The 15,537-nt window shown below is 41.1% G+C and overlaps 1 protein-coding gene across 1 annotated transcript in view; it reads right to left on the reverse strand.

The window, feature by feature from the left end:
• MRPL1 (mitochondrial ribosomal protein L1) overlaps positions 1 to 10,173 on the reverse strand; it is a 72,249-nt gene extending 62,076 nt beyond the window's left edge. Inside the window, exon 1 of the mRNA XM_008050549.2 lies at positions 9,948 to 10,173. Within this exon, the coding sequence (XP_008048740.1) occupies positions 9,948 to 9,987 (40 nt within the window). The 5' untranslated portion in view covers positions 9,988 to 10,173. The remainder of the gene's footprint in view (positions 1 to 9,947) is intronic.
• Between the last annotated feature and the right edge of the window lie 5,364 nt (positions 10,174 to 15,537).

Below are 15,537 nucleotides of genomic sequence, written 5' to 3' on the forward strand. Positions count from 1 at the left end.
CGCCTCTGCCTTTCAATTAGCTGGAACTACAGGCATGTGCTACTACGTCCGGTTTATTTTTGATTTATTGTAGAGATGAGGTCTCCCCAAGTTTCCCAGGCGGGTCTCGAACCCGCGAGCTCAGGCAATCCACACACCTCAGCCTCCCAAAGGTGCGGGACTACAGGCTGAGCCACCGAGCCCGGCTATCAAATATACTTTAAAGAAAATAAAAACATAAGCCAAAAACTGGGAGAATATATTAGCAACACATATAACTGATAAAGGAGTAATATTTCAGATATGTAAAATCAACCTAGTCGAAAAATGAACAAAAGAGATGAACAGGTATGTAAATGAAAAGGAAACACAAATGATGCATAAATATATGAAAAGATGCACTCCTTATTAGTAATCAGGTAGGCCAGGCTCAGTGACTCGGCCTGTAATCCCAGCACTTTGGGAGGCCGAGGAGAGTGGACTGCCTGAGTCCGCGGGTTCTAGACTCGCCAGGTGTGGTAGCGCACACCTGTAGTTCCCGCTACTTGGAAGGCTGAGGCGGAAGGATTGCCAGAGCCCAGCGGGTCGAGGCTACGGTGGTCGGAAGAGTGCTACTGCCCTCCAGTCTGGGCGACGGAATGGGGACTCCGACCCCCCCCTCAAAAAAAGAAACGTAATCAGGTAAATATAAATTTAAGCCACAATAAAGTATCATTTTATATCAGTGTTACTTAAAGGATGTGGTCAGTGTATCTACTGCAGGTCTGTAACCAAATTAAGATTACACTAGCGTGAAAATCAACCACATCACTAAGTACATTGTTGAGTTCAAATGACAATATTTTTTCCCACAAAATTTTCTCAATCATGGAAGCTTTGATATTATTATGGACAGATAACAGTTTACAGGTCATATAATTTGTGTAGCACTGCTTTACATGAGATTGGTAAGTCTTTAAAAAAAAGTCAGAGGTGACTGAAAATGTCAACTAAAGGTAAATTTTACACCCTGTAGATAAACCTGTGAATTAAAATATTACTTTGGAAAATAATATGGCATTACCCAATAAAGCCGAACATGCATATCTCAATGATGCAGCAATACCACTTCTAGGCATGTACTCTGCATATGTGTACGAAGAAACATGTGCAAGAATAATATATAATATATATCATTGTTTGTAATAGCTAAACTACAGGAAAGAACGCAAACCTTTTTCTACAATAGAATAAATATATTTCCATTATATTCCTATAATAGAAAGTTATAGGCCTATAAAATAAAACTACATGCACACAGGTGATTTCCACAAATATAACATACAATAAAAAAAAAGCAAGTGGCAAAAGAATTCATTTGGTATGATTTCAAAAACACATAACTGAACAATATTGTATTTAGGGGTACATATTTATGTATGTTAAAACTGTATAAGGGAGTGTTAAGATAGAAAGTCAGGAAAAGTGGTTACCTCCAAGGAAGAAGTAGTTGAAATAAGAAAAAGGCACATGGGTCCCTTGGAAGTATTGATAATGTTCTATTTTTTAAAAACTTAATAGTGAGTATTCAGAATTTCAAGCTATTATTACTCTTTATATCTTACTTATGTTATAGTCTTTTGTATGTAGAAATATTAGAAAAGTATTTTTATTTAAAGGTTTCAAAAGAACATAAAAAAGTAAAGTCAGCCGTGCTCAGTGGTTCAGCCTGTAATCCTGCACTTCAGGAGGCTGAGGTGAGTGGATTGCCTGAGTCTGCGGGTTCGAGACCCGCCTGGGTAACTTGGCGAGTCCTCATCTCTACAATAAATCAAAAAATTAGCCAGGCATGGTAGCGCGCACCTGTAGTTCCAGCTACTTGGAAGGCTGAGGTGACAGGATCGCCAGAGCCCAGCAGGTGGAGGCTGCGGTGGCCAGAGCGGCCACTGCACTTCAGTCTGGGCTACAGAGTGAGACTCCAACTCAAAATAAATAAATAAATAAATAAATAAAATCCTCAGCTCCAGATCCTCAGCTCCAGATCCCCAGCTTTCCTACTATGTTAGCAATTTATTTTGCATCTTTCTGGAAATATTACATACACATATAAGCATATAGGTACCAATATATTTCCCTCCTGTTCATAAAAATGGTGGCATACTCTACTCACTACACTTCATCTTGGATTTTCACATAAAGTTATTAAAGCCTGTTTTCACAAGTACACACACACATATGAAATGTTTATGTGATAATTTCATGCATGCCTTTCATAAATGTGTGTATATGCATATGTTACAGAGATCATTTCATAACAATTCAGAAAGATTTCATTGCCCAGCATGGTGGCTCACGCCTGTAATCCCAGCACTTTGGGAGGCAGAGGCAAGAGGACTGCCTGAGCCCCAGGGGTTCAAGACCAGCCTGGGCAACTTGGCGAGACCCATCTCTAAAATAAGTCAAAAAAATTAGCCAGGCATGGTGGCACACGCCTGTAATTCCAGCTACTTGGGAGGCTGAAGTGGAAAGATCGCCTGAGTCCAGCAGGTCAAGGCTGTGGTGGCCGTGAGTGTGCCACTGCACTCCAGCCTAGGCAACAGAGTGAGACTCCAGTTAAAAAAAAAAAAACAAAACAACAAACAAACCCTTTTTAGGGCTGCAAATACTCCACTGTGTGGCTGTATTATAATTTACTTGATTAGTGACCAACAGTTCAGTCATTAACAATAGTTTTTACTATTACAAACAGTGCTAAGTGAATAACCTTATACAAACATAATATTGTATTTGTATAAGAATACTTACATAATTTCTAGAAGCAAATTTACTGAGTCATAGGATATAAACATTTATAATTGTGATAAATACTGCTGCCTAAAATAATAGTGCCATATATATTTCCCACCAGCAATGAAAAGATCACTTGTTTCCACACACTCATGCAACACAGCATGTTACCAAACAGTTTCGTTTTTGCCAACTTAATAGATGAAAAAGTTGTCTTAATTTGCATTTTTCTAATGAATTAGGTTGAGTATGTTTTCATATGTTTGGCCATCTATATTTTCTGTTGAACTGGCTTAAACTCAATTTTGGGTTTTTTTTGTAGTTGTTCTTAGTTTGTTTGTTTTGAGTAAGCACCTCACTCTGTCACTCAGGCTGGAATGCAGTGACACACTCATGGCCACCACAGCTCAATCCACCTGCTGGGCTCAGGTGATCCTTCCACCTCAGCCTTCCAAGTAGCTGGAACCACATGTATGCACCATCACTCCTGGCTAATTTTTTTATTTATTGTAGAGACAAGGTCCCCCCAAGTTGCCCAGGCTGGTCTCAAACCCCTGGACTCAGGCAATTCTCTCGCCTCCACCTCCCAAAGTGCTGGGATTACAGGCTTGAGCCACTGTGCCCAGCTCAATTTTTATTTTATTTATTTTATTTATTTTTTCTTTGAGTTGGAGTCTCACTCTGTCACCCAGACTAGAGTGCAGTGGCCGCTCCCGGCCACCGCAGCCTCGACCTGCTGGGCTCTGGTGATCCTTTCGCCTCAGCCTTCCAAGTAGCTGGAACTACAGGCGCACGCTACCACGCCCGGCTCATTTTGATTTATTGTAGAGATGAGGTCTCGCCAAGTTGCCCAGGCGGGTCTCGAACCCGCGGGCTCAGGCAATCCATTCACCTCAGCCTCCCAAAGGCACGGGATTACAGGCTAAGCCACTGAGCCCGGCTAGTTTTTTTGATCTATTGTAGAGATGAGGTCTCGCCAAGTTGCCCAGGCAGGTCTTGAACCTGCGGGCTCAGGCAATCCACTCACCTCAGTCTCCCAAAACGCGGGATTACAGGCTGAGCCACCGAGCCCGGCTTCACTTTTTAAAATTAGTACTCTGCAAATAGATTTTCACATAAAATGGTTGTTTTAATATCCTAAAATTCTGTTCATTAAATAAAAACTTACAACAACCAATGGTATATAAATTCTAACACTTGATCTATACATCAAATGAATTCATTTCGGTAAGTTAAGTTTCCAAGTGGATAGCATTGTGCATGCAGAATAGCTACAAAGTCCGGCAAGGCTCGACGTGAGCTGGCCCCTGCCTACCATTCAGTATACCTCTCCCACTTGCTCACTGTGAGTCTTTTTTCTTTTCCTCAAACATATCAAGGTAATTCCTGCCCCAGGGCCCTTGCATTTAATGTTGCGTTGGTCTGGGACACACCATTTCCAATTCTTCCTATGGCCTACTACTTCTTATCATCAGCTCAAATGTCATCAAAGTCACAAGCCTAGCAATTCAATTTCATCTCAAATCTTTCAAGGTGAAGTACAAGATAACCACCCAAACTGTGAATTGTGTGAACATACAGGAGTGACAGCTAATGCAATGTAAGAGACCAATTTATCACTGGAAAGTCAGTGTGGCAAAAGAACCACAAGTGTCTACAATGGCCAGAAAGAAAAAGTAAAACAGTCTAAGAGACCCAGTTCCTGCCCTTGAGAATCTCAAATTTATTGGGAGTCATGCTCCACATTTTTAAAGAAACCAGCTATCTTGAAAAATTACATATGGTAAATGAAGGAACAAGCAATTATCCATTCAATGCTTGGCAAACACTTGCAAACAATTCTAATTGTACTAAACAAGAACCCAACAACCTTTGAAGATCCCAAAGTAGTAAGAAGTAGTAAGTAGTAATTCTCTTGGGGAAATAACAATCATATATACATACATACATATATATATATCTTGAACACATCAACTGCAACCTGCTACTCCCCCCAAAAAATCAGCCACTACTATTTATAATCCCATCATAACAATCAGAGATTAAACTTTTCAACAAAAATTTACCCAGCTGCTACAGACTAAAAGAAACCAAAGACAAAAATACTACTTAAGTAGCACTGTTAGATCATAGCTATATTTTCAATCCCTCTAGTCAATTAGCCTATCTGTATTATTTCATCTCCTTTATTTATACATTTCTTCTCCCCTCACACTTAGCAGTTAACCTCACTTGCTATTTCAAGGAAACAGCCCTCAGAACTTCCCGAACTACTACTGATGAGCCCACCTTAGTCTGCACTCATTCTCAAGTCTCTCCCATTTCCTAGCAATGAGATGGAAACTACTCCATCTCCTTTCTTACTTATAATTGAGAGTGGAAGGTTAGAGTTGCCAGGGATCAGCCCTAAACCGCCTTCTCACCTGATCTATAATCCTCACTTTCCCTTGGATATCTTATTAATCTAGTGTTTTTGCCCTCTCACTACAACCATGATAGTTCAGGCCACCATCATCTACCACCTGGATTACTGAAACAACTTCCAAACTGTTCTGTCTTCTAGTCTTGGCCTTTTCCATTTCTTTTCCAACTATTATTAGTGAGAGGGATTCTTTTAAAAATGAAAATATTATCATGTCCTTAAAACACTTGAATAGCTCCACTTGGCTCTTTGTACTAAAGAAATTCTTACCAAGGTATCCCGTGAGCTACTTCTAACCTATCTAGTAAGCATCATCTAACACTACTCTCTCTCATGTCCATGATGCTTCAAATACATTTGCCTCCTTCCAGTTACATGAACACAACCTGTTCTTTACCACCTTAGAATTTTCATAAATACACTTCCTCCCATCTGTGACATTCGCTGCTATCACTTCCCACTCCACCTTCACACATCTAATTCATTGTAACCCAGTCATCTTACAGGGACTCTCCCTAAACATTATTTCTTTAGAACAGTCTTCCCTGAAGACTCAGAATAGATTAGGTCTCTCATACACAAGGGTGGCCCCCTCCAAAATGAAATTTATCTATAAAAAAATTCTATTTATTCTTACATGTTTAAACTTCAGTCACCTTCATTTTTTTTTTTTTTGTTTTTTTGAGTTGGAGTCTCACTCTATCACCCAGACTGGAGTGCAGTGGCCGCTCCCAGCTGCTGCAGCCTCAACCTGCTGGGCTCCGGTGACCCTTCCGCCTCAGCCTTCCAAGTAGCTGGAACTACAGGCGCAAGCAACCATGCCCGGCTAATTTTTTGATTTATTGTAGAGATGAGGACTTGCCAAGTTGCCCAAGCGGGTCTCGAACCCGCAGGCTCAGGCAATTCACTCACCTCAGCCTCCCAAGGCACGGGATTACAGGCTGAGCCACCCAGCCCAGCTCAGTCACCTTCAAAGTACTCTCTGTTTGGTGCAATACACCTATCGAGATGCTTTTTCCACTGCTCTGAACAGTTTTGGAACTCATCAATTTTGAAGCATTTTACTGCTTCTGGTATTCTTTGTTTCATCTCTTCCACACTGGCGAACCATTTCCCTTTGAGGACTTTTGCATTCAGGAAAACAGAAAAAAAGTCACTCAATGTAAGAGTGGGTGAATAGGGAGGGTGGAGCATGGGGGTCATGCTGTTTTGGGTCAAAAACTATTGAACACTCTGTGTGGTGGGGCAGGTGCGCTCATAAATTACCCATCATAAAATGGGCAAATGCATTGAAAGAATCTCTAAAAAAAATTCACTAAAGCCAAACACAGCCTCTGGCAACAAGGATAGCTGGTACCCTGACACCGACGGGTTCCTAGAACACTTACCTAGCCGGGAAGCTTGTACTACAAGGGGCCCACTCTCCAAATGAGGTCCACCTCTTAAAGCATCTTGCACCCTTCCTTCATAGCACTTGGAACAACTATAATTAAAGAAGTAAGTATCCAGTGGGCACAGTGACTCACGCCTGTAATCCCAGCACTTTTGGAGGCTGAGGTGAGAGGATTGTCTGAGCCCACAGGTTCGAGACCAGCCTGGGCAACTTGGTGAGACCTAATAATTCAAAAAATTAGCTGGGCATGGTGGTGTATGCCTGTGGTTCCAGCTACTTGGAAGGCTGAGGCAGATGGATCACCTGAGTCCAGCAGGTTGAGGCTGCGGTGGCCGTGAGCATGCCACTGCACTCCAGCCTGAACAACAGAGTGACACTTCAACTCAAAAAAAAAAAAAGTTATCCAGTTAATGTCTGCTCCTCAATAGATGGTAAGCACCACAGGCAGAAAATGTGTATAACTTGTTCACTATTGTATCCCTAACACCTAGCACAGTGTTTGGCAAGTGGAGACTCAATAAATATCTGTTGAATGAATGAAAGAAGTTTGAACAAATGAGAGCAAAAACTAAATTCAAATTATTTTGAATATTATGCATTACAACACATGGGGGCATTTTTCTGATGAACCATTTCATTAATTCATTCAACAATAAATGTGCCAACAAAACGTGCTAGCACTGCTGTAAGCATTTGGGATGCATCACTGAACAAAACAGATAAAAATCCCTATGCTTCTGGAGCTTACATTCCAGTTAGGGGAGATAATATTAATAAAAATAATTGGGGGAAGGAAAGAGTACAGTATAAAAGAGATTGAGTGGGGGAAAGTGATTTGCAATCTTAAGTAAGGTGGTTAACATAGCTTTCATTAAAAAGGTGACATTTGAGCAAAGACTTGAAAGAAATGGGAAAGTTAGCCAGGCAAATATCCAGAAAAAGTGTTCCAGGCCAAAGATCCCAAGGCAGAAAGGAGTGTTCTTGGTGTGTTTAAGAAAAAACGGAAGAAGCCAGTGTGGCTACAACAGAGAGTGGGGAAGGTAGAGATCAGAGAGGGAGGTAAGCTGGAGGGGGTGGGGCGTGAGAGGGGGTGAGAGAGGGCAGACACCGGATGATGTGGAAGAATGTAGACCCATGCTATACATTAGAAGTATAATGTGAGCCACATGTGCAATTTTCTAATAACCACAATAAAATAAGCTAAAAATAAACAATGAAATCAATATCAATATTTTATTACCCCGAAATAATCATTTCATTATCAATGTAAAAAAAATTAAGATATTTTATATACTTTTTAAATATTAAGCTCTCAAAATATGTGAATTTAATATACTCAATTCAAACTAGCCACATTTGAAGTGCTCAAAAATGAACAGCACAGCCACAGGCTATTCTGAGGACTCTGAATTTAGAAAAGTGGAAAGGCTTTACAGAGTTCCAAGGAAAGGAGTAGCATGATTTGATTTGTTATTAAAGAAACAATTTCACTACTTATTGAGAGTAAACTATAAAGAAATCCAAGTAAGAGATGGCAGTAACTTGGAACAAGGGAGCTGCAGTGGAATAGTAAGAAGAATCTGAATTTATTTTGAGAATAAAGCCAACATGATTTGCCAACTGCTTAGTGTGAAGCATCAGAAAAAGAGAGGAATCAGAGATATTCTGAGGTTTGGCATGGGCAGTTGGTAAGATAGAGTTGCCATCAAATGAGATGAAGAAGACTGCAGTCTATGATAATGAATTTGACTTTCAACGATTGTGAGGTGCTGATAAACTATCCAAGTAAAGATCTAGAATACTAAGACAAATAAAAGAATTTAAAGTTCAGGAGAGGTCCTACCTGTAGATATAAATGTGATCTAAAATTAAGTCATTAAGATATAGGCAAAGCCTACAAAAATTTGGATGAGACCACCAAAGGATTTAATTTAGATACAGGAGATGAGAATGAAGGATAGAAACCTGCCTCCCAGGACACTCCAAGGAAGGAGACTGAGTAAAGGAGGAGGAACCAGCTATGTAATGTGAGAAGGAAGGACAGGTAAAATAGGAATAAATGTTAAGTGTGAGGTATCCTGGAAGCCAAGAGAAGAACATGTGACGAGAAGGAAAACAGAATCATTTTTACTTTTTGGTTTCTTTGGTTTTGTCTAATATAATGTGATTTCATTCATGAAGAGAATGCCATCAATCTCTTTTCAGTAACAATATACATTTTGGTTTGCTCACGTACTAGTCATCAGGGCTTGTTGTGATCTGTCACTCTTCTTTTTTTTTTTAACTCAGAGTCTCACTCTGTCATCCAGACTGGAGTGCAGTGGCAGGATCATGGCACACAGCAGCCTCCACCTCCTGGGGTCAGGTGATCCTTCCACCTCAGTCTCCCAAGAAGCTAGAATTACAGGGCTTTCCACAGCACCCAGCAATTTTTTTTGACTTTTGTAGAGACAAGAGTTCACTATTATGCCCAGACTGGTCTCGAATTAGTGGGCTCAAACGATTCTCCTGCCTCTGCCTCCCAAAGTGCTAGGATTACAGGCCATGACCAGCTGTCACCCCTAACTTTTGAGCAAACACTATCTTGACACTGAGTTTTCCTGTGAAAAGTTGAAAAGTTCAAAGAGAAAATAGTGATGCAGTGCTTAAAAAAAAAAAAAAAAAAAAAAAAAGAATCACTTGACTGAAGTGCAAGCTTCAGTCCTTCCCGTCACTTAGTAGTTATATGAACTTGATCACATTCCTAATAAGATCAGTTTCTTCCTCTGTAAAATGGGGGCGCTGTTGCCTGATATCTCTATCTTTGTGCTGCAAAAACAAAAAAAGCATTGTACAAAAAATGACTGTCATCCTAGCTAACAAACTGAATTTTATTAACTTCTGAAAAGAGATGCTACCAAAAAGTACTACAGAATTAACCTCTAAATGATAAAAGATAATCCAAGTTAACACCGTCTGGAAGTATAAGAACTGGAATCGCCTGTAACGATGTAATTTAGAAGGCACTTCGAAATCTGTATACAGATAGATGCAAGTCACTTCAATGTACCACCTTTCTTTTACCAAAACTCTCTTCGCTTATCAAACTCCATCTCCCCCGGCCCCCCATCCAGCCCACACACCAGTATCTGAGATAGAACCCAATCGCTGACAGACCCACAGAGGGCGGAAGGGGTTTCGAAGCACCTCCCACTCCACCCTCAGGGTGGACGGCTCCAGAATGGAGAGAAACCTGTAGTGGTAATAATGACCCTCTGGAGTACCGACAGACGAGGCATTTCGAGCACCCAGAACAGACCCGAGCCTAGAAGAGTCCAGCTTGCACTCTGGTGTAACAGAAGATTCCATGCCAAAGCATTTCCCTTGCAAATCAGCCCCGCGCCTTACCCCTACTGAGGCACCTTATGGCAGCCGCCATGTTGACCATTCCGGATTGTGTTCAGGAAATTAATCCTACGTTTCCACTGGGAAGAATGAAAAAAGAGTTCCGTTCCGGAATTGGCGAAGGGGGAAGATGTTAGAAGAAGCAAGGGGAACCGGGCGGGGACCAAAATGGGCTTCACTGCTGGCGTGGCGGTGTTACTGTCAGTCCTCCGTGCTTCCCTGGACCCTCCGTTTCGTAGTTCCGGTACGACAGCTTAACCACCTTCAGGAAAATACGATCGTTGGCGATGCCGTAATTATTTTATTCTTTTCTTCCTCTTCTTCCTTTTTTTTTGTTTTGTTCCTGCAAGTGTACTCACAATAATTTTAACAGGTTGTGAAAGGGGACCTAGCTTAAAAATAGTGAAAAACACACACCCTGAAGAATTCCACCGTTTTCTCTGCCACGTTACAGCCGGGATTCTCCAGGCAATTCCCCACCACCGAGAGCGTGTCCCGTTCACTAACAAACTTCCCTTTTAACTTGCGTTTAACTTGCGATCTTCCCTTGCGTTACAAGATCAACCTAGTCCAACATGAAATCTTACATTACTCTTCTCTACATTCCCCCTCGCTGGTGCATTTGAATAATACCTGACATTGATAGAACTCTTCCAGTTGTAAAATGGCAGATCTGAGACCTACGCACAGATTGTTTTGACACACACACAAAAAGTGTCCTTTCCATGAGGTGTAGTTTATCTAGAACAAATCTGATCACAGATTCCTCACTTCCCAGGTTAAATAACACCTGAATGGCCACTCTGAAGTTCGCTTCTGGCCTGTGCCAACCTCCCCAAACACACATGCACACACGTGGCTTCTTGATTCCAAAACTTTTGCTTGTTCTGTCCCTGGGCTCAGTATCTTGCATCGCATCACCTGGGTAACTTTTTTTCCCCTAAGATTTTAGCCCAGGCTTTCCTCCCTAATGAAGCCTCCGTCATCTCTTCCCACGCTGAGTTAAGGCCACCTTTTCCTAGTTTTGTTCAGTACGCAGGACTTATATCTGTTTTTGTTTGCTTGTTTTAAACATTGTTGATATATAATTCACATCACCATACTATTCATCAGTCTAAATGGTACAATTCAGTAGTTTTTAGTGTATTTACAGAGTTGTTCAGCCATCACCATATTATATCTGTTTTTTCCACCAGTCTGAGCTTTTTATGGGAGGAAATCATGTCTTATAATGTTTGTAACCTCAGCACATACTTCAGTACCAGGCCCATAGGAAGCCCTCAATAAATGTTTGTTGAGTAGATGAATTTATGCATGCATGTATTAGCGACTCAATTAGGATGGCAAGTCTACAAAATTAACTTGCTTCCATGAAGCTGCCCACACAAAGATGAACTGGATCGAACTAGGTTGTTCCCAGATGCTTTATTTCATATTTATGCATAGTATTCATCTATATGAAAAATAAGATGTCTATTGTATGGCTTTGTTTTGTTAACATCTAAGCAGTTACTTTGCGCAACCATTTGTGACTGTTTTGCAAATTCAAAGAACTTGAATCTACCTTTATAACTTTTTTTCTTCTGTCCTTCTCATCCTCCCTTCTTTCCACAAATATCTGAGTGGCTGCCTGTGTCAAGCAGTATATTCAGCTATACATAGATGAAGAAAACGAATTCCCTTTAAGGATAAATGCCAGAATTGGAGCAAGTTTACCCAGCCCATTTCAGACAAAAACAGACACCTAGCTGAGAGGTGCTGGTCCTTAGACTCTACATCCCTTTCTTTCCCTCAGTTGGCTCCCCCTGTGGTCATTTTTATATTTCCTGACCTAGCAGGAGAACGTAAACACCCAGTACTGGCACTCAGAGTTACGTGTAGTTTACTTACAGTAGTAGCCTCATTAAAATCAGGTCCTACACAGGTACAGCTCACCTGACTGCACACTCTGAACATCAGAACTTGATAGCATGAGTCAGGTGGGATCCAGAGTCCAGTTATGTGTATAACAAAACATAGATTCTTTAGCTTGAGATTTTATAAAAACTATGAAAATCTATACTCTGAAATGGGAACTCCAAGAAACAGATAATGAGTTTCTTCTCAGTGAAGAGAAGCAGTAGAGCGTGTTGGTTAGGTAGCTGTGCACTAGCGCCAAACTGCCTGAATTTGAATTCCAGTATTATCACTTAGTGGTTGTGTCACCTGGAGCAAATTTCTTTACCTCTCTGGGCCTTGGTTTTTTCATCTGTGATATGAAGCTAATACTGAGATAATGTACTGAGGTGATTACTAAAGTACTAGGCACCAAGTCAGCATTCAATAAATACTAAATGTTATTACCAAAGAACTGGTGAGAGCTCTTAGCCAGAAAGGCAAAACGAATAAGCAGTTCTAGCACTCCTTTCAATATCTATTTCTTAATATGATCCATGTTGTTCTTGCACCCATGTGTGCTAGGATGTCACTTTCCTTTTTTTTTTTTTTTTTTTAGTTGGAGTCTCACTCTTTCGCCCAGGCTGGAGTGCATTGACAAGCTCACAGCCATCGGCCTTGATTTGTTGGGTTCAAGTGATCCTTCCGCTTCAGGCTTCCAAGTAGCTGAAGCCAAAGGCCTGTGCCATCACGCCCATCTAATTTTTTTATTTAATATAGGCTATAAAAGTTCTTCATGGATATGTCTCTGGAACCAGAATCTAACCACTCTTATCTTCTCTTCTACAAAGAAACTGCTATTCTATTCCTGGGTTTCAACTCCAAAATTGTCTAGCTGTCAGCTGAGAAAATTTCCAATGCTTATCTGTCTGCCTATCTGGATTTTAAGTATTACCAACCCCTATATTCCCTTTTCCCCTTTTGCTTATTTCAGAATCAAATTGGTTTTCATAAGGAAATAACTATCTAGAACAATGGGAGGGGTTTCATTACAAGGTTGAAAGTTCAATGAGTGACAGACTGGAACTCATTTTGTCTTGCTTCATATATGGCAGCTTCTCTGCACAAAAGCCCCCAGGAGTTTTGTCTAATTCCAGATTGATTTAGGAGATTTAGAGCTGTCCAGTGGTGTGCTGGTAAAAGTTTAACAACTAGTTAAACAGAAATGAATTTGTGCCATTTTTCAATTTCCATGGTGAAAATACTCACACAACAGCTAATTTCAAGCCACCAAACATAAAATCAACCAACACAAAATTTCTGAAAATTTATCATTTGGTCATCATATGTCTACAACATACTACAAGAAGTTTTCTAAGCCGGGCTCGGTGGCTCAGCCTGTAATCCTGTGCCTTTGGGAGGCTGAGGTGACTGGATTACCTGAGCCCGCGGGTTCGAGACCCGCCTGGACAACTCGGGGAGACCTCATCTCTACAATAAATGAAAATGAGCCGGACGTGGTAGCGCGCGCCTGTGGTTCCAGCTACTTGGAAGGCTGAGGCAGAAGGATCGCCGGAGCCCAGCAGGCCGAGGTGCGGTGGCTGGGAGCAGCCACTGCACTCCAGTCTGGGTGACAAAGTGAGACTCCAACTCAAAAAAAAGAAGAAGTTTTCTAGTAAAAGTCTTGTAACTGCCAGGTTCGGTGGCTCAGTCTGTAATCCCGGGCGCCTTTGGGAGGCTGAGGTGAGTGGATTGCCTGAGCCCGCGGGTTCGAGACCCGCCTGGGTAACTTGGCAAGCCCTCATCAAAAAATAAATAAAAAAATCAGCCGGGTGTGGTAGCGCATGCCTGTAATTCTGGCTACTCGGAAGGCTGAGGCGGCAGGATCGCCGGAGCCCAGCAGGTCGAGGCTGCGGTGGCCGCGAGCGGCCACTGCACTCAAGTCTGGGCAACAGAGTGAGACTCCAACTCAAAAAAAAAAAGTCTTCAGTAACTTTTAGAAGGCCTAAACCAAACAAATTCATTCTAGGGCAACACTGCTCAAACTTTAACGTGAATTCAAATCACCTGGAAATCTTATTAAACTGTAGATTCTTATTTGATAGGTCTGGGATAGGGTGTGAGATTCAGATTTCTATCAGAGTCGTAGGTAATGTTGATGCTGTTGATCAGTGGACCACATTTTGAATAGCCAAGTCCTAGAACATATTCAAGAATAAAACCCACATTTGTATTAGTCTCAAACCAGGACCTTTCGAATAGACTCTCTCTTCTTAATACAGGGAATAAGTTGAAGTAGATCTCTAAATTTCTAGGTGTAAACTCTATAGCCTCTATCTTTCATTGGGGATACTAAAAATATCAGTAACTTCAGAATGTCAGATCTACTTCTGGTAAAAACTTTCCTTCTCACATAAAAAAAAATTCCCCAGTCCTAAATATTGGATCGGTGGTGGAAGCCATCTGACCCAAGGAAAGCCCGTCAATACTGTGGCCAGTGACCTGGCTTGAAACAAAAAGTTGGCCCAATTGTTCCTCTCACAAAACTAAAACTGGGAGAATGAAAAACGGAAACATCTAGGTGGGAGAATTCAAACTCTAAGGTCATAGAGTAGACTCAAGACTAGGACAGCAAGCTGAAACTACCAGAAAACAAATGATGAATGAGTAAAGTTACATGAAGCCAGTCAGTTGTAAGAATGGATGCTGAGAAAAGCAGAGCTATCACAAGAAAGAAAGAGATCAAGCAACCTCTGAGAGGAAGATAGCAAATGCTGCCTCAGTTCCTGTTAGTTTCCAACAAGCCTGTTGTGTCTGTCCCACTCCCTGCATTCTTCTGAGATCCATATCTACCATATATGTCTCTACGGTAACCCTTGTTTTCTTGGGCTAGCACCGGTATCTTAAAAAAAAAAAAAGAAACTAAATAAAAACGTGGGATTCCAGTCATTCTGGTTATGATGCATGAACTGGCAACTTGATTCCAGAATTAGTAGCAAAGACTTTAATCGTGAAATCTCAGAGTTTAAAATCTCAGAGTAAAAATCTCAGAGTAAAAAATCTCAGAGCTACCTACCTCTTGACAATTCCCTGCTTAAATTTCTGGTGATGAAGCCTTGAATATTCTATAATGTAGGTCATTCCATTTTGGAATGACTCTGATAGTTAAAAAGTTGCTGCCTGTACTGAAGCTCAAATATTCTCCTCTGTAACCTGGACCTAACTGAACCCTCAGGGTCAATTCCATTTCCACATGGCAGACTCTCTGGTATTTGAGAATAGTTATCATGCCTTGCTGTAAGTCTTCTCCTTGCCTGGCTGAATATGCCTCTATTCTTAACCACCCACAATTCCTTTCATGGTGTGGTGATGAGAACCCCTCATCTTCCTAGGAGTCTTACCAAGAATATGCTAGATCTAGAGTGCCTATGTTTCTCCCAAAATGTAATCTCACAACTGAATGAAACACCCCAGAGGAGAAAAGAACACTGGTTCTAGAAAAATTAATACAAACTATCATTGAATTAACTTCTATGGCAGTTCTATTGGCTTTGTTTAGTACTTTGTAATTCCCTTGCTTATCCTCAATGCTTCTTATTTTGAATGACAAAAAACTCACCACAAATATCCCAAATTTTGAACTAAACCAAAAGCTAGGGTCCTTTTTTTTTTTGAATTGGAGTCTCACTCTGTCGCCCAGACTGGAGTGCAGTGGCCG

The sequence above is a fragment of the Carlito syrichta genome, unplaced genomic scaffold, assembly GCF_000164805.1.
Source record: "Carlito syrichta isolate Samal-C Ts95f unplaced genomic scaffold, Tarsius_syrichta-2.0.1 Scaffold150045, whole genome shotgun sequence".
Taxonomy (NCBI): Eukaryota; Metazoa; Chordata; class Mammalia; order Primates; family Tarsiidae; genus Carlito; species Carlito syrichta.